Below are 23,871 nucleotides of genomic sequence, written 5' to 3' on the forward strand. Positions count from 1 at the left end.
TTTTTTTTTTTTTTTGTAGTAGAGACAGGGTTTCACCATGTTCGCCAGGGTGGTCTTGATCTCTTGACCTCATGATCCGCCCGTCTCGGCCTCCCAAAGTGCTGGGATTACAGGCGTGAGCCACTGTGCTCCACCCCCAGAATCTTTTATCATTCTGAGTCACGTGGTTTTCATCTTCCAAATTAAGCTTCACACCTATAAATCCTTTGACTACTGTGATCATAGTGATACTTCATTTTTATATGCTAGAAGTAAAAAACATTTGTTCTGAAGTTCCTGCTCAGTCTGGATCTTCCATAGCTGTTCTTGCCTGTCTTTTCCTTCTCCCTTTGACAAACGGAGGGTGTTCTGTGTATTCCATGCAATAACTGTTAGTCTTCTGTGTGGTACCTCAGTGGCTTCTGATCAGTGCTTATTGGATGAGTGACAGAATATAGGATTGGAATGGATGTCAAGAAATCATCAGGTTTCTGTCATCCCTTCAGTTTAATTCAATAAATATTTATTGAAGCCTTTCTTGGGTGAGCCACGTAGCATAAATGAGGGAGTTTGGCACTTACTGGAAAGTTCTGCACATACAGCATGGTTATCTTTCTTGTTTTTTAAAGTTCTCCAATGGCCAGAAGTTTCAGTGGCAAACCCCATCAGAGAATATTGTCGTGCTCTTGCAGTAAAACGTTTCTGAAATTGTCATTCATGAGTAATATAAACATTAGAGTAGCAGGTTTAGCCAAACTCTTAATTGTTATGTCTTTATTCTTGAGTCTTCTCAATTTCCATTATGTTGACTTAGCTTCGAAACTGGTGGGATGTCTACATGGTCATAGAGGGGTTTTTTTTTGTTGTTTTGTTTTTGGGATGTTGATTAGGAAGTGATTTTCAGAAAGTGGAAGTTAGGGCTGGAAGATACAGGAACGTATTTTATAGTTTCCAAATTTATTTATGAAATACAGAGTTGAACTTTAATAGGATAAGATATGTGGATATTTGAGGCCATACGACAAATACCTATGTTTGGATGTTGCGACCTCTCAGAATGTCTGGCTTCTTTTTTCAGTATATGAAACAAGAGTGTTTAAGGGGTTTTGTGTAGTTTGGAAAGAAAAGCAGATGCATTTCCGTGAGTAAGAAGTGTCTTGACTGTAACTTATGAACTGTTTTTACCCACAACACTTCTAACATCACGTGTGTGGGTTTTTCCACACCAACCAGTTCTTCAACTCTCTGGACAGCAAGTGAATATCCTGCAGTTTAATTCATTTCTAACACCATCTGAAAGCAGTGCAGACCCCACAAGTGAAGGGCTCAGTACCACAAGATTCCTCCACTTTGATGCCAGTCACAAGTCCTGGGATTCCTGTACTTGAGGCTATAAATTAGGGTTCCTAAAACCCCCTTCTCAGATTTGATAGTTTTCCAGAACGGCTCACAGAGCAGTTTCCTTACTATTACCTGTTTATTGTGAAGGGTACCATACAGGATGCAAATGAACAGCCAAATGGAAGAGATGCCCAGGGTGAGGGCTGGAAGGGGGTCCCGGGCACAGGGACTTCTGGCCATGTGGAGTTGGGGTGTCCCCACCTCCTGGCCCATAGAAGTGTTCATCAACTGGAAAACCCCATCTCTGTCATTTAGGGTGTTCGTGGGCGTTTCATTATGTAGGCACAATTGATGAAATCTTTGGCCGTTGGTAATGAGCTCCATATCCAGCTCTTCTCCCCTCCCTAGTGGTTACAGGGTGGAAATGAACTTACAGACCTCTCTAATTATACCTTGGACTTTCTGGACACGAGCCCCCACCCTGAAGCTGTATAGGGACCCACCAAGAATGGACCAATTAGAAGAAAAAAGCTCCTATCACCTGAAAAATCCCACAGGATTTAGGAGTCCTGTACCAGAGACAAAGACCGATATACATTTACCACACAGCTGAAACCTGGGAGAAATAATTTAAGTTGTAGGAGATCTGAGCCAAGACTGACAGAGGGGAAACTAGTTTCTAAAATTTTTGGAATAATGCCCACTGAGCATTATTCTTAAACTGTTGAAGAATATTTAAACGTCATGCTCTTTTTATTTTCATCCCGCATTCATGCGTGGTTTTGATGTTTATGTTCATTGTTATAGATGAGCAGAGGTGGGGAGTTTAATGATGGACATCCGAGCGCAGGACACTCTGGGAGAAAAGGAAGAGATTGTGTGTTGTCTGCAGGAAGCGGAAGTGATCCCCTCTTAACCTAGAGATGTAATTAGATGCAGAGGATGCTGAAGTCATTACCCATAAGCATTTCCAATACAGTCCGCAACCCTGAGTGGGCAGGGTTATCTCAGGGACACATTGCTGTCTGCTGTATTTCCAAGGAGTGGCAGCCACTGCCTGGTGTCTGCTCAACGACTGTGAACACAGGAAGTCCACAGAGAGGCCAGGGCTTCTGGGGCCACAGAGTTTCCACACAGCACGGGGAGCTCTGATTGACAGACCTTCCCAGAGGACTTGGAGTACAGAATAAAGGTTGGGGGTGGATTTGGCTAAAGACTCCAAGTCAGTGGTCAAGGTCAGGCTGAGGGCCTGGGATGTAGAAAGGGCTTAGGGTTGTGGGTAAACCCTACTTAGAAAGCTGGCTCTACTCAGAGAGCAAAGGTTGGAGCAAGAGTTCTGTGGAGGAGAGAGAAGCACAGGATCTGGAATGGAGGGAATGAAGAGGGCAGGTAGACCAGAAGCCCCACGGCTGTCAGGACGCCCCAACAGCAGAGGCTCTGAGTAGAGCCGTGGTGATAAAGGCAGCCAGGGAGAAGACCCAGGCCTGCCGCCGTGCACCAGACCTCAGGAATGCCTCGCCTTGTGGCTGTGGCTGGTGAGGGGCAGGCTGCAGGAAGAAGGGGGTCCTGCACAGAGAAGGAGTCTCCTGAGAAACACTGACATTCATCTGTTAACCATTACTTACAGTTATGAATGTCCCGGGAGTGACTGAGGGCACCTCTGATTGTCAAACAGCGTAATAATGACGGCTTAGACTTGCTGAGTACATTCAGGCCATGTTTTATATAATAATTCCCCTTTTCCAAAGATGAAAGGGTTTTGTACTTAAATGGGGAAGGATATTTACATGCAAAAGCCATGATCAGGACTCACTTCTCGCTGATGGGTACTGGGGACGTGGGTGTCTGACAGGAACATTCACTTTTTGAGGTGAAGTCTCGCCCTGTCACCCAGGCTGGAGTGCAGTGGTGTGATCTCGGCTCACTGTAACCTGTGCCTCCGGGCTTAAATGATTCTCCTGCCTCAGCCTCCTGGGTAGCTGGGATTACAGGTTTCCGCCACCACATTCAGCTAATTTTTGTATTTTTAGTAGAGACAGGGTTTCACCATGTTGGCCAGGCTGGTCTCGAACTCCTGACCTCATGATCTGACCACCTCAGCCTCCCAAAGTGCTGGGATTACAGGCGGGAGCCACTGCACTCAGCCCACTTTTAATCCTTTTTTTTAATGTTTAAGTTTTTTGATTGGTATGTAATAGATGTACATACTTTGGGGTACATGTGATTAATACATTCATATAATTTGTAAAGATCAAATCAGTGTAATTGAGATACCTATCACCTTAAATATTTGTCTTTTCTTCGGGCTAGAAACATTCAAATTAACTTTGAATTCGGATGTCAGCGAGTCAATGTTGGTTTAGTTGTGATGTCTCCTCGGCTGTGGCTTCTGGCTCTGCCTGGGCATGACGGCTGCTGTGTGTTAATCCGCATTCGCTCTCTGTGCAGTAGCCTTCGATTCCTTCTCTTTCCTGATTTGCCTTCCCCCAGCCACCTTTAAAAGTAAATGTTTTGAAATCAAAACCGCAAGGAGATACCATCTCACACCAGTAAGAATGGCTGTTATTAAAAAGGCAAACAAACAACAGATGCTGATGAGGCTGTGGAGAATAGGGAACACTTACCCACTGCTGGTGGGAATATAAATTAGTTCCCTCACTGTGAAAGCAGTTTTGAGATTTACTGACTTAAAACAGCTACCATTCGACCCAGCAATCTCATTGGTGGCTGTATACCCAAAGGAAAACAGGTCATTCTATCAAAAAGACACATGTACTCACACGTTCATTGCAGCACTATTCACAATAGCAAAGGCATGGAAGCAGCCTAAGTGCCCATCAGTGATGGACTGGATAAAGAAAATATGGTACATATATACTTATGGAATATTACACAGCCATAAAAAAGAATGCAAGTATGTTCTTTGCAGCAACATGGATGGAGGTGAAGGCTGTTATTCTTAGCAAACTAATGCAGGAACAGAAAGCCAAATACTGCATGTTCTTGTTTAGAAGTGTGAGCTGAACATTGAGCACACATGGACGTAAACATCGTACCAATAGTCACTGGAGACTACTAGAGGGGAGGGGGAAATGAGTCATGGGTCAAAAAATTACCTATTGGGTACTATGTTCACTACCTGAGTATAGTATGCCCATGTAACAAACCTGTGTATGTACCCCGTATCTAAAATAAAAGCTAACAATAAATAAATTAAATGCTTTGTTTGCAACATAAACAATGCAGATCATCACCTGCACCTATTTCCTTGGGCTTTTCCTTATGCATATGATTTTTATAAAGTGTGGATTGTAAGTTATTAAGGAATTTGTAAATGTTTAGAGTGGCCAGTTCCTCTGATTGGGTTTTGTCATATTTGACTGCATCCTGTCTTGTTCTAATTAATGTCCTTTTTGGACATGGCCCCAGCATTCATCATGCATCGCCCAATACAGAGACCTTTGCAGACTGCCCTGGGGACATGAAAAATGAAAGGGTCCATGTGGTTCTATAGGCGTTTACATTTGGTTACCTTGGCAACTCAATGCACTGGTTGAGGGTTTTATAAGCAGTTCTTCCAGTCTGATCTCCTGTCGGACACCGACGGTACTGACCAGCTTTTGGGGGTTTTGGGGAAACAGGCACTGTCTGTCTGGGTTCTGTGCAGTCCTCAGAGTTGGATATAGAGTGGTGTGATTGGAGTAATTAAAAACCCACTTTCAATTTGCAGGTCAAAGAAAGTAACAGGTCCCCAGATATTTTCATACTTCACACCCAGTTGATGTATTTGGAAATCGCAGGATTTATTTGCAGCTATTATTTCCTCAGGGACAGACTGCAAATACATTTATTTATCCACGCTGTTTATCCAGACCGTGAGTTATGAGGTGACCTCCATCTCCGCAAGCTAAATTCTGGTATCCGGAGTCCAGCCAACCTCCTCCATTGCTGTGTAGCTGAAGTGGATATTGAAATTTGTTTTCTTAGGGGCAGGAAAGCCCCATCTCTCTCACATCAGGTTGCTGTGAGCGGGTTATAAAACTGCCAGACCCCTATTAGGAAAGGAGTGTTGCTCCTCCCCTTTATTGAGTAGGAGTCAGGTTCTAATCGTCCGTGGGGCAGGTTTGGATTCTTAACCTCCAGGCATCTCAAAGATCATGGGCTCTTGAGTACCCCTACCTGTACCATACTGGTAAGCTGTGTGCCAGCTTACTCCCAGTAACTGGTTAGCACTGTGCTCTTAGACACGGGAGGTGGGGGCAGACTGTGGGTACAGGGTGCTGACTGAAGCTCTGAGATGTGACTCCAGTAGTGAGAGGCCTTGTTTTCTGAAGACACCCTGCTGTGGTAGGATGACGGATTGCCTCCCTTACTCTGCCGCGTGCTTCAGTTGATAGCACCGAGGACGAGCAAAGCAGTGTAATGTGAATTTTTGCTTAGGGTAAATTTAAGCATGGCCACAAAGCCTTGTTGCCTCTCCCTTGGAAAAGCAATTTAGCCTGCAGAAAATAATTAAATCCGCGGTATCTGGCAATAATTAGAAATTCTAAACGGGGAGGGTTAATTGTTTCCATCAGCTTTCGGTTGCCCAATAAAATGGGAGCGCATCCGGACCGTGGCTGAGGTCACTTACAGTACCGTGGCTTTCAGTATTTTCATCTTTCTCCCTGCAGGATCACGCAGATTTACGAAGCCATTTCTTCACAGTTGGGATGAAGCTTGAGACAGTGAATATGAGCGAGCCCTTTTACATCTCTCCTGCGTCAGTGACTAAGGTGAGTTTTCCTCCCTCATTCTTCCACCCAACTCCTAGAGTGGATCAAATTAAACCTTTCAACTCAAAGACGACCAGATGAAATATATTCGTGCAAGGCTATCAGCAATACCAGGCGAAGCTAAGGAAGATTGCCGCCCCTCCAGTCCAGCGCTGTTTTAAGCTGTTTTTATTACTGGTTTCACAGAGTGACTCTAATCAGATGCCCCCTCTTATCATGGATAGGGTGAATTTTCCTTGTCTTCTGCTAGTTGTCCACTGATGAGTTGCACGTTGTAATCATTACAAGGGTAATTTGTTCTTCCTGCACGGGTAGTAGTAAATATGATCTGTTTATACTTGGAAAATACATGAAAATGGTGCAAAACAAATTGTCACCTCCCATGTCTCAGCATTTCTGTGTTGTTTTTCTCATGTGCCCTTATTGACTAAAGAAAAACTCATGCTTCTAAGATCTACAGATTCAGAATAAAATTACCTTTTAACATAAAGGCATTTTTATAATGATCTGTTAGTCTTTGAAGATTGTAATATCCCAGCGGGTCATGGTGGCTCACATCCACAATCCCAGCACTTTGGGAGGCCAAGGTGGAAGGATCACTTGAGCCCAGGAGTTCAAAACCAGCCTCGGTAACATAGGGAGACCCTGTCTCTACAAACAGTAAAACATTTTTTAAAAAGTATAGTATCCACTCCCCATTAAAGAAGTTTTAATGACAAAACCTCTGGTAAAATCAAAATTGCTTGTTTCTACCTTAAATATTCTCTTACAAATAGTGTGGGAAACAGCATTCTTGGCCGACGTGTGTTTTGGTAAATGGTCTTTTGTGTACTTCAGTAGGAGAATTTAATTACAGATTTAAATCTGTTTTAATTTCTTTTTCTTAAGGAAATGGGATTTTCTTTAAGGAAAGTCACTTTTCGTGCAGTGATTAGTATTTGTTTTGTGAGTCATGAGTTTTTAAAAATTTATGATTTGGTAACACTTGAGAAATTTAGTAGCGATAATGTATTACAGAATATGGAAATTGGTTATAAAAATGAAATGCTTTCTAAACGTTTTTTCTTGTAAACGTTTTTTTCTTTAGTGAACATAAATTGTTTTTATAACCATTAAAGTAGCTTATTTCAAGGATAACTTTAGGAGCTGGGCACGGTGGCTCATGCCTGTGATTCTGGCACTTTGGGAGGCTGAGGTACGGTGATCACCTGAGGTCAGGAGTTTGAGACCAGCCTGGCCAACAGGGTGAAACCCTGTCTCTGCTAAAAATACAAAATTTAGCCAGGTATGGTGGCGCATGCCTGTAACCCCAGCTTCTTGGGAGGCTGAGGCAGGAGAATTGCTTGAACCTGGGAAACGGAGGTTGTAGTGAGCTGAGATCTTGCCACTACCCTCCAGCCTGGGCGACAGAGTGAGACTCCATCTCAAAACAAGCAAACAAACAAAATCAGAAAAACTTTAAATATGTAAGGTTATTTATTTAAAGAAAAATATAGTGGCTTTTGCTTTATAATCTGGAGGTTGAAAGTCATGTACTCCTGATTATCCAGCATCCATTAAAAACCTTTTAATTTGAAATGGCCTTTGGGGTTCTTTACTGTGTGTCCTGCCAGTAGTCAGATATTTTTCCAAAATGGACAAATGGTACCCTGTTGAATCCTAGTCAGAATTCTCCTTTGTTCTGTTAGTGGGTACTGCAGTCATGCCAGCTGCCCATCTGTTTGCAGATGTATCATGCTACAGAGTCACTTCACCTGGTATTTATCAATTAAACTCAACAGAGTTGATGTGCATAGACTGTCAGCGGTAGCCTCTTACATTCTTTTTTTTTTTTTTTGAGATGGAGCCTTGCTCTATTGCCCAGGCTAGAGTTCAATGACATGATCTCGGCTCACTACAACCTCTGCCTCCTGGGTTCAAGCGATTCTTCTGCCTCAGCCTCCCAAGTAGCTGGGATTATAGGCACCTGCCACCGTGCCTGGCTAATTTTTGTGTTTTTAGTAGAGATGGGGTTTCATCATCTTGGCCAGGCTGGTCTTGAACTCCTGACCTTGTGATCCGCCCGCCTCAGCCTCCCAAAGTACTGGGATTATAGGCGTGAGCCACTGCACCCAGCCTCTCTCACATTCTTATTCCTTTAAATAATTCTTATGCCTTTAAATAGTTGTAATATGTAATGTTAGAATGTGTCTACTAATCAAAATTAATTTCAGCCCAAATATCTTTTTCTAGTTAGACAGACTTCCAGTGATAGTTGGCTTTTCACAGTAAATAATTTTCTCTAAATAGATCTTATTGAGGGGAGGGAAGAAGTATTTTTACTGATTTCTAGACTGTGTTTCCCTTTTTATTTTGCTTTTTCTTAGCCTTTGTAGCAAAGATAAAATAAGTCATGCTGTTTTGTGTACAGCCCTCCTTCTCTTATGGACCATGTATTGTATAATGCACGGACTGGGATGTGTGCATCTGTCTTTTAGAACCTCGGTAGGCACCTCCCCAGGTTCAAGACTCATCTTCATGTAATGAGGTATCAGAATACTCCTAGCGTAGAAGATGTTTACAATTAAATATATTTCTGTAAGTATGGAGAAAGTACCTTGGAGTATTATGTTTGAAAATAGAACACACTGTGCTGTCATTACTCATCACAATGAAAATTTCATTTTTTTTCCCGCCTTGGGCCTTTTCTTGGTGGCATAACTGTTGAAGAAATTTGTAAATAATGTTACAACAAACAGACAAGGATGCAGACAGGCGTGTGGTGGATCCAGTATTAAATGATGAACCTCCAGCAGTGCAGCCAGGGTGTGTTCTTGGTGTTGAAATACTGGCAGATGGTGATGATGTCATCTGTGTAAGCGAAGTGCATCGTATTGATTAGAGGAAAGGATACTGACATGAGAAGCCTTGGGTTCTGTTTCTGTGTCTGCCATCTCTTAGCTGTGCAGTCTTGGGCAAGTCAGTTAACTGCTCTGGGTGTTAGTTCTGAGTCCTGTGGGTTCTGGACTGGGTAGAGCACAAAACACTGCTTCGGACCATTTAGTAACATGAGCCCTGATGGATTTGATGAAACGTACTAAGCTTTTCCTTTGAAGCGTTCCCACGTGAACATGCATTTTAACGGTTGTGGAAATTCCTTCTTTATAGGGTACCGCGGCTCCACCAAAATCACATGCTCTTTATATACGTGTGTGTGTGAGTATGTGTATGTATGCGAGACAGACTAAATAACAGTAATTTAACAGATATTTATTGAGTATTCATAGGCTCCATTCTGGACAGTGTTCCCATTGTGGAGCTTATATTTTAATGGGGGGAGACAGACTATAAACAGAATCAATAAGTAAATAAATCTAGTATGTTACATATTAAATGCTAAGAAGAAAGATACACCAGGGCAGGGATGTTGGGTTCCTGGGACTGTGCCCACCAGTAGCAGTGAGGAGTCCAGGAGGCCTTGGTGTTAGTTTCCCTGTTGGTATGCACTTGGCTTTGCACCCTGAGCCAAATGGCCATGCATCAGTTTTCAAGACTGTCCAGGGGAGTCCAGGTGCCCAGAGGAGTGAAAGTGATAGAAGTCGAAGGATTTCCATAATCCTTTCAGGTTGGAGGGAGGATGAGATTCTCAACAGGGCTCTCGGAGATGACCTCACTGGGAAGACCCCATCTGATCCTTTGTTGCTTGAAGTTGACTTTCACAGGCAAACCTTCAGTAAACTATTTACCAAAATTAGCCCAGAGAAGAGCAGAAGTGAGTTTCCTCTCCTGCTTTGCTTTGAACTAAATTGCTTCCAGAAAAAAAATGAAGGAGCCGGGAATCATAGCTTCGTAAAACTCTCAGGGTTTCCTAAGGAAGACTGGGTTATGTCTGTTGAATTGGGAAAGGGATCTTTTTTCTGGCCTGTTTTAGATGCTAAATTATTTAAATCCATTTTGCTTTTCAGAGATGGTCCATCTGATTTTTACCCTCTGCTTTGTTTATCCGCATGCCTTGCTCTTATTTCTTCATTGATGTTTCTTCTTATATTCAGTGGACATTTATCCAGTTCCTATGTACAAAGCACTTTATATGCATTTTGGGAATACTTGTGGTAACAAAAAGACATCACTCTCCTCTAATAACTTATGCTCTATGGCATTGGAAGACCAATGTGTTATCAGTCTAGAAAGGAGTAAGAGTTTTCAATACAGAAGTTGAAGTCTGAAATTTTAGGAGCACAGAGTGAGGGCGGTTTATTCCACCCAGATCAGCAGCACTGAAGTACGAGATGCACCTTGAAAATGCACTGTGTTTTGATAGCTTGAACATGGCATTGCAGGTGTCGTAGTTGGTGAGGCTTAGGGTGAATGATTCCCTCTCGGGCTGGAGGGTCGGGTGTTCTGAGGGACATGGTGCAGGATGAGGCTAGAAAGCTCCAAGCCAGATCTTGGAGATTGTTGAATGATCTGGTGTAAAGAGTTTGGTGCTGGCTGTGGACACTGAGAGATGATTTCACTTTTCAGTTCCTGTCTTGGCTGTCATCAAAGCTGGGGTTTGTCTGTCTGACTTCCTCCGTTCGTTTTTCTTCAAGCTATGGCCATTGGTTTTGTTCATTCTCGGTCTTCCATATCACCTAGTTATTTATCTTTCCATTAATAGGACCACAGCGGTCAATTCTAACTTTTTATCAGCTGAATTAATTTAGTAATAGACACTGAAAATGCCGGTTTGTATTCAGATCATTTTGATGAACTATATTTAATTGCCTTTGGAAGCTCTGCCGCTGTTTTATGCTTGCATTATGTGTAACTCTAAATTAACCTTTGGCTCCCCACCTTTTTTTTTTCTTTTAGGTTTTTAACAATCATTTTTTTCAAGTGACTATTGATGACCTAAGACCTGAACCAAGTAAACTGTCAGTGCTGTGCCATGCAGATTCTTTGGGGATTTTGCCAGTACAATGGTGCCTTAAAAATGGAGTCAGCCTCACTCCTCCCAAAGGTTTGTATTCTGTGAAGGTGTGCAGGGTCTGGCGATTCAGGAGGGTGTCTTATTGTCATTGAAGTAACACTTGCGTTAATCTGGGGAGGCTGGTTGTGTAAAGGGTTTAGATGTAGTAGAAATAGGGCATTCCTCATCAGCTTGACATAGGTGTCAGTTACAGTTCCATCCCCGGGCGAGGCGAGCGGCCTTGGGCTTCTCACTTCTGTCCACAGGAGTTTCTCCATCCGTTACGGCATTATTGGCAGACGTGCTGCTGTTGTGTAGGCATAGAGGATACAGCATTGCTAAGTGATTGATCTCAAAGACTTAAAAGTGTCTGAGAAGTGGCTTTACAAATGTAACAGTGTTGGTGAAACATTTCTTTGGAGTTTTTATTTCCAGTAAGCTAAGCTTTCTCCAGAGTCAATTTGCTTTCAGATATCCAACAATTAAACGGTATAATACTTTAAAATAATTACACTGGGAGCCAGGATGCATTAAAATAATTTTAAATTGGGATTCAAGAACCACATTGTTAGTGAGTACCACTCTTAGAGTTTACCAGTGTGGTTTGTTGTCCCCTATAGGCCTAAGGTTTATTCAGGAAGAAAGTAGTAAGATGAGAGGTCAGACTAAGAGAAGAATAATAAAAGTATAGTAAGAAGAAGAAAATTGGAAAAAGATGAGAAAAGTAAACTTATTGAGGAAGATTTTAACAGATAACCTTAAATAATAAGGGGTTTTGTACTAACCTTTCCAGATCTCTAAGGATTGGATTGCTTGGGACATTAACCCTACTGGGAGAATCATGCAGTTCCTACAGGTTAAGTCCCATCTTACCTGGTGGCCTCGCCCCTCTGCATCATTTAGTGGTGTCTGCCTGCTTACCTTTCCTATGACTGTACTCTGCTGGGCTTTTATCTTCATTTTCCCCATATTTGTCCTTACGGAGGAGATACTTTTGAATATTTCCGTTTCTGCTGTTGACTCTTTGGGTTAAAGTTGTGCAGTCATGGAGTTCGGCCTAATGGTGTATAGTAAACTTACACAGAACACAGCTTACTAGTCACTGTTTTTAATGCCTAATTCATTCACTCCTCAAAGTGAACTATGAAGAATCTAAGTCCCAGAGAGTTTATATAACTTGCCCAGGGTCACTTGGATCATAGGTCTCTGGGCAGAGCTTGGGACTGTGTCCCCTGGTAGCAGTGAGGACTCCAGGAGGCGTCGGTGTTTGTTTCTCTGTTGGTATGAACTGGCTTTGCACCCTGAGCCACATCACTGCTTCAGTTTTCAAGACTGTCCAGTGGAGACACCTGTGGGAGTCTCCAGGTGCCAGCAGAGTTAAAATGATAAAAGTCGAAGGATTCTCATTGCTTTAATATGGCCTTGCAGGAGTCATATTTATCAACGACCTATTAGTAGTAGGTGGGAAGTCCTTCCCTGCTGTGGAATTAGCCGTAGGTCCTGTAGAGTCTGAACACCCTGTGGGCCATCTTCCTTTGCTTCTTTTGAACTTTTCTCATGGAAGCGTGTGTGGGGAATGGGTCCTGTGTCATTGAAGGAAAATTTTTTCTAGATATGTAAATGCTACTTGGTTAGACTTTGCTCATTCCTCGATACTATTAGGATCTATTATATTTTAAGAATTTTGAAAAAATGGTTGGCTACTTCCTCATTGAGTGAAAAAAAGGAAAAGTATTTATACCAGCGTTTTGGCTACTTGATCACATTATGGCAGAGGTTTCATAGTTGTCAATGTTTTCAGAATTTTAAAATACATTTTCTATGAATTACATAAAAAGATCATTGACATAGCTTAGAAGTTCACCAGGAAAATGGGTGTGCCTATTTGGATACTTGAATTTTATGATATTAAGAAAATTGTTTTACATTAATGTAACTGAACTGTTAAACATTCAATGAAAGGACTGTACAAAGATATAAAATTAAATATTTTTATATTTTAAGCTTTTTATACCTAATAGTTATGATGATCATTTCTTTTCTTTTATCCAAATATTTGTGATATTTGGTGAGGTGAAATTATCTTCATGCATTCTTCCAAACCATTCCTTTCTCTTGTTGAAAGTGAAATTTTCTTTTTCAAAAACTCAAAATTTTCTTTTTCAAAAAAATTTCTTCATGGATATTATATACAAATACATACTGCACATCAGTAGAATATTGAGTAATGGTGGCTGGTACCTTCCAATAAGAAACTATAATTCTTTTTAAACCATTAAAGCATTCAGGAAGTGGTAAATATCATTAGTTCAGTGTACTAGTCTGTTTTCATGCTGCTGATAAAGAAATACCTGAGACTGGGTAATTTATACAGGAGAAGGGGTTTAATGGACTTACAGTTCCACATGGCTGGGTTAACCTCCTAATCATGGAAGGCAATGAGGAGCAAGTCACGTCTTACATGGATGGCAGCATGCAAAGAGAGAGCTTGTACAGGGAAACGCCTGGTTTTAAAACCATCAGATCTTGTGAGACTTATTCACTATTAAGAGAACAGCACAGGAAAGACCTGCCCCCATGATTCAATTACTTCCCACCAGTTTCCTCCCATGACATGTGGGAATTGTGGGAGTTACAATTCAAAAGGAGATTTGGGTGCGGACACTGCCAAACCATGTCATTCAAGAATGTGGTAAATATCATCAGTTCAGGAATGTTTTCTTGAAATAGTAGAATTTTTACTTATAAACCAATAAGAAAAAGACTAGCAACTTACAGGAATGTGGACAAGGAATAAACTCAGAAGAGCACACAATACAAGAAGCTCAGGGACTCTTGGGCAAACTTATCATAATAAGATAAACACAAATGAAGAGAAATCCTATTGATGTGGTATCTGCTTATCAGATGAGATATAAATCCAAAGGAGAAGGAACAGGAGAACCTCAGCTTAGTGAGACGGTGGAGGAATAAAGATTCTTAGACATTGCCGTTGAGAGTGCAGGAAGGGTGCAAACTGTGTGGAAGGCAGTTTGGCAGATTTTGCTAAACTTTTATTTTCCCCCTGACTCAGTAATTCCACTTCTGGAAATTTCTCCTTAAATTATAATGTAGAGATCATCTGCATAAAAGTTTGTTTTTTTTGCAGCATTATTTGTAATAGCAAAAGAGTGGAAAAATTCAAGTACTTATCAGTAGGGTATTGATTAAGTAGACTTTGGAGATCCTTCTAATGAAATCTATGCCATTGTTGAAAAGAATGAGGGACGTCTCTATGAACTGATGTGGAAGGCTGTCTGAGATACACTGTGAGTGGTACAGTAGGTATCATATGACACTTTCTATGTTAGAGAAGAGGCAAAACAGTATATATTAGTGTTTGCTCATATTTCTGTAATTACATAAGAAACTAATGAGAACAATTATTAGTGTTTGGGGTATGGGCGACAGTGGTGGGGAGTGTGGCATAAGGGATGAAGGTAGACATGACGTGTAACAATACTATTTTTATCTTTTTTTTCTTTTCTATCTAAATAAATGTATTACCTATTAAAAAATAAACATATATTATTAAAAATGGAGGGTTTTTATAACTGAAAGGGATCCTAAAGATGATTTCATCAACCTTACTTATTTTCTATCTAGAGAAATTGAGGCTCAGTTGTGTTAAATGACTTTTCAAATCCTGGTGCAGGGATGTTGGGCTAAAAACTCCAGCCTTAAGATACCAAATCTAATGCTTTTTCTACACAACCATATCCACACTTCACTGCTGTTCTGTCTTGCTGATGTTTTGTAATGTTCTTCCTTCTTAGTAATTCTAGAGCATTTGGGGGGCCTAAAGCAACCTAATTCATGTCAGTGAACCATGGCTTTACACGATTCAGATGGTCAATATGTCAAAGCAGTCAGAGAATTACAATTTTAGGGAATAATTTTACAAGGGTGTGTGATTATAAGACAATCATGGCTTCATTCAATGACTTCCTTACTCTCTTGTGAGAGTACAATATTTTTATTTTTGTAATTAAACTGAATGAGTGTTTAGAGGAGGAGGTGGTGGTGGTGATTGTGGTAGTGGTGTTTTACGGTTTCCTTTTGAGGTGGTTGGTTTCACATCTTACATCTCAACACCAGGATTAAGAGTCATGCTATAGAGATGTTTCAGAGACCATTCTTCACTTTATGAATGTATGCAAGTAGAAGCTTTTTTAAAAATAAAAGGTTGTTGTGTCTAAATTAAATTATTAGGTTGACATGTAGAATATGTGGGATTTATTATACAATTGCCAAGTGATTTCAGATGTTTTCATGTGTGTGTGTTTCCCATGAATGTATTGGGTTGTCTAGATTGCTGTTAAAAACAGGCATGCTGCCTACAATTATGGTGTGTTGCTTGATTCCAAAAAGAGGTTGGGAAGCACCTGTTGAAATGAAAGACTTCTGGTGGTGTAGGAGAGAGATATGCAAATAACACAGACATTTTATTACATTGTTTTGACTCTGTTCCTACTAAAAAGAAAAAAAAAAAAAATCTGTCCTCACACCTTAGAGACAAGAGAGCTAGAGTGGATAGGAGTTTTTCAGTGTGGCTTTCTGTGTAGTAAACATTTTCCTGGTAAGCAAAAGTTAGAACCTTGGAAATTTTACCCAATTAGTTTAAATCCAATAAACAGTAAGTCAGTTTCATAGGCACTATGAAAAGTGATCAACAAGTGGATCACCTAAGCAAAACTGTGTCTAGGTTATCAACCATGACTTGCTATTTTAAAATTATTTCATTAACCTTTCTTGTGTAACATGAAAGATTAGTTGTAGAATTAGTGGAGGAAAAGTTCCACCCAGGAACTTTTGTAGAAAATGTTCAGCCTTTAAATTTCTGCTGTAAAAGGTGTGAGCAAAAGCTGAAGTAATTGGTTTACGTTAGCAACTTTGATTTGTCTCTGTTAGTTTGACCATTTAGTAGACACATAAACTGTTAACACAATTCAGGAAGTAAAGGTGTATTTTAATTATTATTGAGACACAAAGCAGGGAACCGTAAGTGGTATTCTCTTTTCCTAAAGAAAAACCTCAGACACTGACTGATGAGCTTAATCCATTTTGTCACTCATGTTTCAGACATACCAAAGGGGGCAGAAAATAACATGTGGACACTCATGGCCCTACCATCTTGCTTCAACAGATGCTAACATTCTGCCTTGTTTGATTCATGTTTTTCAACAACAAAATGTAAAACATGAAAGTGTTACGGATATAATGAAGGCCAAGTCATCCTTAAGTCCTCTGTTTCTTATGCCCCATACCTCATCCATCAGGGACTTCTGTTCACATTTTCAGAGTCTCACTGCTTTTCCTCATGACCACCTGTCTCAGGCCTCCAGTGAGTCTCATCTGGTTCCTGCAGCGGCCCCTTGTTTAACTCAGGGGACTCTCAACACTTCAGTCAGATCGATCGTGTTAGAACATAAACCACAGGTCCTTCAGCTCAGACTGTCCAGTGCCTTCCACCCCACCCAGCGTCCAAGTCAAGATTGTGGCAACAGCCGACAGCACCCAGATGTGCTGACTTCCATTGCCCTGTCCAGCCTTATCTCTCGACTCCCCACGCAGTCTCTCCTAGTCACTCTCCTCTCCTTGATGTGGCACCTGCTGTTCCTTCTGCGCAGATGCCCTTCACCTGATTCAGTCTTGACTCAAGTGCTGCCTGCTTGAAGCCATCTTTCTGGGCTTCCCTGTTCAATCTCAGTAGCAAACCACCACTCCCAACATTTGCATCTCTTTGCCTTGTTTGTCTTGTTTTTCATTCATCTCCCCCACTAAAATGAAAGATCCAGAGCTGCGTGGGTGTTTGTCAGTCACCCACCAGTGATCCTCAGTAGTTGGAATAGTGGGTGGCACTTGGTAGGTATTTGTTGAGGTTGAATGAATTGAAGCTCTGTCCCCATTCTCTTCCACCTCACCCTTTCACCCGTCATCCTCTGCAAGGTGAGCACCCTCCTAAAGATTACATGCTTTTATGACATAACTGCATAGGCTTCTTTGTTTATGCCTTACCAGTATCATTGTTTTTATTACAGTCAAATTAAAATAGACCTTATTTGACTATGTACATATATAATGTGCTATGCATATCTTTATGTAACTTTTTATTAACATTTTTCAGATTTTTTTCCATGTTGGGGCATGTAGATTGTTTATTCATTTTGCCTGCTTTATGAATATACTGTAATATTTGAAAATTCCATTTTCTGTTGGTGAACATGGAAGGCATTTCCAGGTTTCCCTATTGCAAGTGATCCTCAAAGGTACATCCAATGTCCCCAAGTGTAAGAGGTGCTTTCAGGGGATATTCCTAAATGTGGAATTGCTGGAATTCCGTAGATAGTGGTGTTAGTTTACATTTCTAATGTGGTGTTTGAGCATTCCCGTTTTGTGTCACCCTCACTGTTTTGCGGTGTTCCCAGGGTTAAGCATGGCCCCTCTGAGGGGAGTGAAGCAGATCTCCTTGTTTCAACGAGGTGGTCCTGATCACTAGGATGGTTGGGCACTGCATCCTACCCTTATTGGCCATTTGTGGTTTTCTTCCTCAACCCATTTTCTTTTGATCATAGAAGTAGTTCATGTGTTCTAACATGAATCCTTTCTCAGCAGTGTGCTTCACACAAATAACCTAGTCTGGCTTGTTTCTTTGCTTTTTAATGGTTTTTGTAATGGCATATTGAAGTCGTAAATTGTAATGTAGTCAAACAGCCATCTTTCCCTGTATGCATTGTTTGTATATCTTTAGAATCCCTTCCTACTGATGTGTTTTCTTTAAAACTGTTGCAATTTTATTTTTCCATGTTTAGATCTGCAACCTACTTGAATTTGATTTTTGTATTGGCATGAGGACGGAAAACTATCTTATTTTTCTTGCTTGGATAGAATTGAAGTTTTTCATTTCTCCACTTGTCTCCGCATCGTTTGTTGAATGGTCTGCTGTTTCCTCTTTGATTTATAATGCCACCACTGTCATGGATTCATCCCTTTGTGGGTGTGACTCTTAACCCTGTTCTTTGTTATTCTGCCTCTTCAGTCTGTTTGTATAGCCCTGAACAAATTGTTATTACTTTATAATAATATAGTATTGATATCTATTAGTTGAGTCACTTTTTCTTTATTTTTGTTCAACATTTCTTGGTTGTTTTTGGCAGGTCATTCTTGTACATGAATTTTAGCATTGGTTTGTAAGGTTCTGTAAAGAGACACATTGGATTTTGGCATTGCATTGAATTTACAGATTTAGAGAAATTGATATTTTCTTATATTATCTTTTTATAACTTGCAATCTTTTCTTGGAATATTTCCTCGGTACCTTATCCTTCTGCTTGCTGTGGTGAATGGGATTTCTTTTCATTTCTTATTGGCTGTCAGCTGGTATAAGAGAACACCACTGATTTTGTATATTTATGTCATATCTAGCTACCTTTCTAAACTGTCTGAAAAACAGTTTGTGTGAGATACGACTTATGTTATACTTGACAGTTTGGAAAAACTGTCTTATAAACCTATCTGGAGCTGGTGATGTTGGTGTTTTATTGAGTGTGAATTTATTTCCTTTAGTGGATATAAGTTTACTCGGGTTAACCATTTGTGAGATAGTTTTGGTAATGTACATGTATTTTACAGTAGTGTCTGTTTTAGCTGCATTTTCAGATTTATTGTCACGTCATTGATCAGGTCAAGTTTATTTATTAAAGTATTCAGGTTTTCTATATCCTCACTATATTTTTATCTATTGTTCTGTAAATTTCCAAATGGTACTGTAAAATATTATTTTGAGATTGAGGATGTTAGCTTCTCTTTGTTTTTGTGATGGATATGTTTGTGCAGTGTGTATATGTGGGTTTTGTGTGTGTGTCTAATATGTGATGTGTATGTGTGCTAAGTCTGTGTGGTATGTGTCTGTATGTGTGTGGTGTGTGTGTGTGGTGTGTAGTGTGGTGTGCATGTGTGTGTTTGAAGTTGTGTTAAGGTGTTCAGATTCAAGATCATTAAACTGGTGGAAGCTCTCTTTTTTCCTGATAAGGCATTTTGCATTAAAGTACATTTCTCTGGCCCTCCCTCAAGTTGGTTTGTTTCCTTATATGGTTTGTGATTGTTGATTGTCAACTAATTTCAGTGGTGGTTTGTTATTTATGTGGCAGTTCCATGTACCCTGGATTGAAGTCATCTCTTCAATCTATATTTATTTGTTACTGTCTCTATCCACCCACTAGGAAATAAACTTCATGGGGTCAAGGGTATTTTTAAAATATCTTTTGTTCACTGCTACATCCCCAACACCAAAAACAATGTCTGGTCCATGAAGGTGTCCCTGGTTATTCAAGGAATGAGTGGCTGAGTTTGATATTAATTTCTTAGTCTGTGTCCCATGGAATTGGAAAGCTGGACCCCACATCCATGTGTGCCACTGCCCTGGGGAGGTGCATGATCTCCTTTTTTCTTCTTCAGAACCGTATGTACTTAGCCCATTTCTGTTGCCTCTCTGATCCAGTCAGCTTAGTTTGTCTGGTTCTATTTTCATAGACTGCGCTGCTGCCTGGAGCCACATGTAAGTAGTAGCCTCAGGTCCTCCTGCTCATCTCTCTTGAGCCAGGCTGTCCTCTGCCCTCTGGGCTGGGCTGCTTAGCTCTGGTTTCAGGGCTCTTTCAGGTTTTTTGTTTGTTTGTTTTTTGTTTTTGGTGTGTGTGTGTGTGTGTGTGTGCGTGTGTGTGTCTGGAGATTTTCTTCCTTTCACTTGGGCTGTGTAATTTTTCAAAAATGTGTTTCATCTGAATATCTGTAGGGAGACTGTCAGATCGTCTCACCTGGCTACTGGACTTGGAAGCAAGTCTCATTTCTAGCTTTCTGATTCATTCTTGAGCAAAAAGGTTACTTTTGATTGAAAAGAGTTGGGATAGTAAACTCTTTGGATCATTTTTAATATCTGAAAATACTTCTGATTGTTGAAAACTAAGAACCTTTTATGTTTATCCCTAAATTCACTTCATTCTTCAGGATATGTAAGTTGTTTTTGCCCATTGACAGCTGATATTTATATGTTAGACCCCATCCTGGGCACATACCTGTGTCCCCTAACATTTTGTTTACAATTCAAAATAACATGTGGAACATTTCCTCAGCAGAGAAGTATATGAAGTGTCATACCATGATCAAGATTAAGTATTTCTCAACATAATGTTTTAAAAGATAAGGAAGGTGGTATGGCTAGTGCTTATATTATTATCTTACTTGTTTATCTTCCTTATTTTCTGTTTTTTTTCTTTTTTTTCCTGTACTGTTCCATGCATGAACATAAAAACACAGAATAATTCAATTGGGAATGAATGAAAGTGTCACTTTTAAAGCTCAGCATCAAGGAGGGCTTAAAATGGAATATCACCCAAGAATGTGGAGGTAGCTAGAAGATTTCAAGAGGGAGGTTGTAGGTTTTTAGCAAACAGCATGGACAAGAACAAATGCTTTAGTCAGTCGCTGGTGATTTTGCTGTCCTGCCTATAAGCCTGCAATGTACAGAAACTCGTTTGTGAAACAGATGGAGGCAACGTTGAGAAAGTTGTTTTCTGGAATAGACAGACTGGCGCCCAGGACTGGTTCTGCCAGCTGAGGTCTGTGCAGTCTTGCCTCCCTGCCTGGGCCATGGAACATTCATCCCCTAAAGTGATGCCACAGAGCCCCTGGCTTTAGTGGGTGTTCAAGGAATGTTAGTTGCCTCAAAAACATTAAAAACTTGGGCTTGAAAGGAGAAAGATCAGCTTTCAATCGGAAGAGAGAGGCATTGCAAAAATGCCCCGAAGTGCGCTCTGTGAGTTGTGAAACTTTCTGGGAAAGCACTGAGAACCTGTTCTTAGAATTTATGTTCTGTGGCATCAACATTTATGCACATATCTGGGTCCTGGTATTTGCTGACTTCGAAGATGATTGTATCACTTTTCCTTTCCAAGGAAGGTGGAACTGAAAACTAAATAAGCTTGCTATTTACTCATGCTCTTCTAACATTTAATAGAGTAAACATTCTCTGGGGTGAGGAAGATCTCTCTATGGAGCTGTTTGCTCTGCAGTGGTGAGATCTTCAGAGCCTTCTTTCCTCACCGAGTGCCCCTCTATTCTTGCTTTTACCTCACTGTGTTATCGGCATCAGGCTGTGTGTCTGTTACTCCCAGTAGTTGCTGGAGCCTGAGGATTTTGACACAGTACCAAATTGACATTACAGTGGTTTTTAACGTTACACTCCAACCACAGACACATAAAAGCACCTGCTTCCTGACAGCCTTTAGAATGGTGGATTCTTAGTGTTGTTTTTCATTTTGCCAGCCAGGTAGATAGCAAACATGGTATTCCTTTGCTATTTTTATTTTTTATTAAGATTGTGTATGTTTTTTCATAGCCACCCAGGATAGAAGAGGAGTTTTTATTCCTGCATGTCTCTTTTGTTAGAGAGAGAATTTTTTTCTGTAAACCCATCTCCTACCCATCTTAAGCCTCCTGAAAAGGGCATATGGCCACCATGAGTGTCTCAAGATTGTCCCGATTCACCTCCTCCAGGAACTGGATATCAGGATTCTACTGGCAAAGCTGGAGGAAGGCTGAGGGGAGGCAGCCATGGTGTATTTCATGTGCTGAGTGGACTCTGGATTGATCAACCATGCCTTAATTATCATTTAGAATAGGGCAAAGATTCTGTGTTTCCAGATACTTTTTTATTAATGAAATAATTTTGTGATCGTTATTGAAAAGTTGGAAAATACAAAGAAGTCAAAGAAGAAAGTAGCCAAGAGTCCTACCACCCAACAATTATTGTAATATTTATTATTAGGGTTTTTGTACATTTTCTCTGGTCTTCATCTTTGCATATTTTATATAAATCTAATATTCTGTGTATGTTTATAGCAGTCTTTTCATCTAAAGTCATAGCAATTATTTTTGTGAATTTTTTAAAACTACATGTAGTTTCATGCCTGCGTGGCATTCCACAGACTTGGAGAAGTCTCATCTCATTTTCTATTACTGCACAGAAAGTTATTTCATTTTTTTTCCTCCAGTGTTACTAATCATAATGCCGTAAGTGTCTTCCTGTATAACACCTTTTTCGGTTTTTAGGGTCACTTTTATGGGATAAGTTCCCAGAAGTGAAATGGTTGTGTCAAAGGGTAGGAGTTTTTTTAATGCCAAATAGTTTTTCCAAAGAATTGTCCACTTGCACTGCCAATAATGATGTGTGCAAATAGAGCTGTTTTATGTCAATTAATATGTATCCAAGGGAAATGGGTCATCAACCTCTTCCCTTTTGGACCTGTAAGGGTTGAAACTTCATTCAGAATAAACACTAATAAAAGCTTAAATAAATCTAATGGTTGTAGTTCAGCAGTCTCTCAGGGAAGCTTGCTGCAAATTTTAATTGCCTAAGGGGTTTTATTTCCTCTCAGTTTCTTCTCCCCTCTGCTATTTTCCTCCCTCCCTCCAGGTTTAAAACATGTTTTCCTTTCCACAGTTAAGCCTTAGTACTTCTTGTTCTGTCTTTGTTGATTAATGAGTATAATTGACCCTGTCGTCTCTATTATACCATCCACAGCAATTTGTTTTTATGTCGCAGTTATTTTCTGAGCTGTCACAAAACTGCCTTACAAAGAGAGCTCATTATCAGCCCAAAGGAAAAGAATTTGAAGTGATGAAGTGAGTAAAGGTCCCGAAGAGGAGGAGGAGGGGAAGGAGGAGTCTAAGTTGTTGGAATGTCAAGGAAATGAGCATGTTCTAGGGGCAGAATAATTAACTGTTGCTTAGGACATACCCAGCAAGACTTGATTTTATCTAGAAATTATCAGATTAGAAATGGCTCTCCATAGACAAAGTGTGGAGGACTGGATGAATAGATAGAAGGCTTGAATGTAGGTCCAAGAAAACATGGGGCATGACATTTTATAAAATGGGTTGAAGCTCGTTAGAAGTTAATTATAGAAAGCCCAGCTTAACGTCTCTGTGTAGGGAATAGCGGTGACTTCCAGGTTGGAAAGTTTTACCTGAATATGTATGGACCATAAAGATTACCCACATGCCAGGCTGTATCAGAAAATGCTTTGCTATTTTTCTCTATAGTTTTCTCTCATTTCCCTCCTCCCCACCCCAGTGATCTCATCAAGTTTTCTTCACTCTTGAAATTAACTCAGGAAATAGCAGAGGTCCAGGAAGAGATAGTGGAACAGAAGGAGATTTTTTTTTTTTTTAAGACAGAGTCTCACTCTGTCGCCCGGTCTGGAGTGCAGTGGCCGGATCTCAGCTCAATGCAAGCTCCACCTCCCGGGTTTACGCCATTCTCCTGCCTCAGCCTCCCAAGTAGCTGGGACTACAGGCGCCCGCCACCTCGCCCGGCTAGTTTTTTGTATTTTTTTAGTAGAGATGGGGTTTCACCGTGTTAGCCAGGATGGTCTCGATCTCCTGACCTCGTGAACCGCCCGTCTCGGCTTCTCAAAGTGCTGGGATTACAGGCTTGAGCCACCGCGCCCGGCCCCAGAAGGAGATCTTGACTTTAACAAAGTCCATCTTCCAAACCCCAGACAGACGAGATCATTGTGTTACAGAGATGTATCTTCAAGGATGGAGTCATGAGGTCTTCTTAGAGGAATGCCTTGTTAGGTAACTGCTCATCATCCAGTCACATTGCACTTTTCTTTTAGGAGCAGAGAAGGGAATTAACCACGGAGAGTTGGGGGAAAAAGTCCTTAGTAGCAACAATAAAATAATTAGTAATGGTGGCTCTGAATCAGAATGCAATGGCAGAGGGATCTAAAAGCTTTTCTCTTTATT

The 23,871-nt window shown here is 40.6% G+C and overlaps 1 protein-coding gene across 2 annotated transcripts in view; it reads left to right on the forward strand.

Annotated features, from left to right (window-relative positions):
• SFMBT2 (Scm-like with four mbt domains 2) overlaps positions 1–23,871 on the forward strand; it is a 255,408-nt gene that overhangs the window by 161,859 nt on the left and 69,678 nt on the right. For both annotated transcript variants that reach the window (XM_011957050.1, XM_011957049.1), the window contains exons 8-9: positions 5,994–6,095; positions 10,929–11,076. In XM_011957050.1, coding sequence (XP_011812440.1) covers positions 5,994–6,095; positions 10,929–11,076 — 250 coding nt within the window. The remainder of the gene's footprint in view (positions 1–5,993; positions 6,096–10,928; positions 11,077–23,871) is intronic.

This window comes from Colobus angolensis, unplaced genomic scaffold (assembly GCF_000951035.1).
Source record: "Colobus angolensis palliatus isolate OR3802 unplaced genomic scaffold, Cang.pa_1.0 Scaffold432, whole genome shotgun sequence".
Classification (NCBI taxonomy): domain Eukaryota; kingdom Metazoa; phylum Chordata; class Mammalia; order Primates; family Cercopithecidae; genus Colobus; species Colobus angolensis.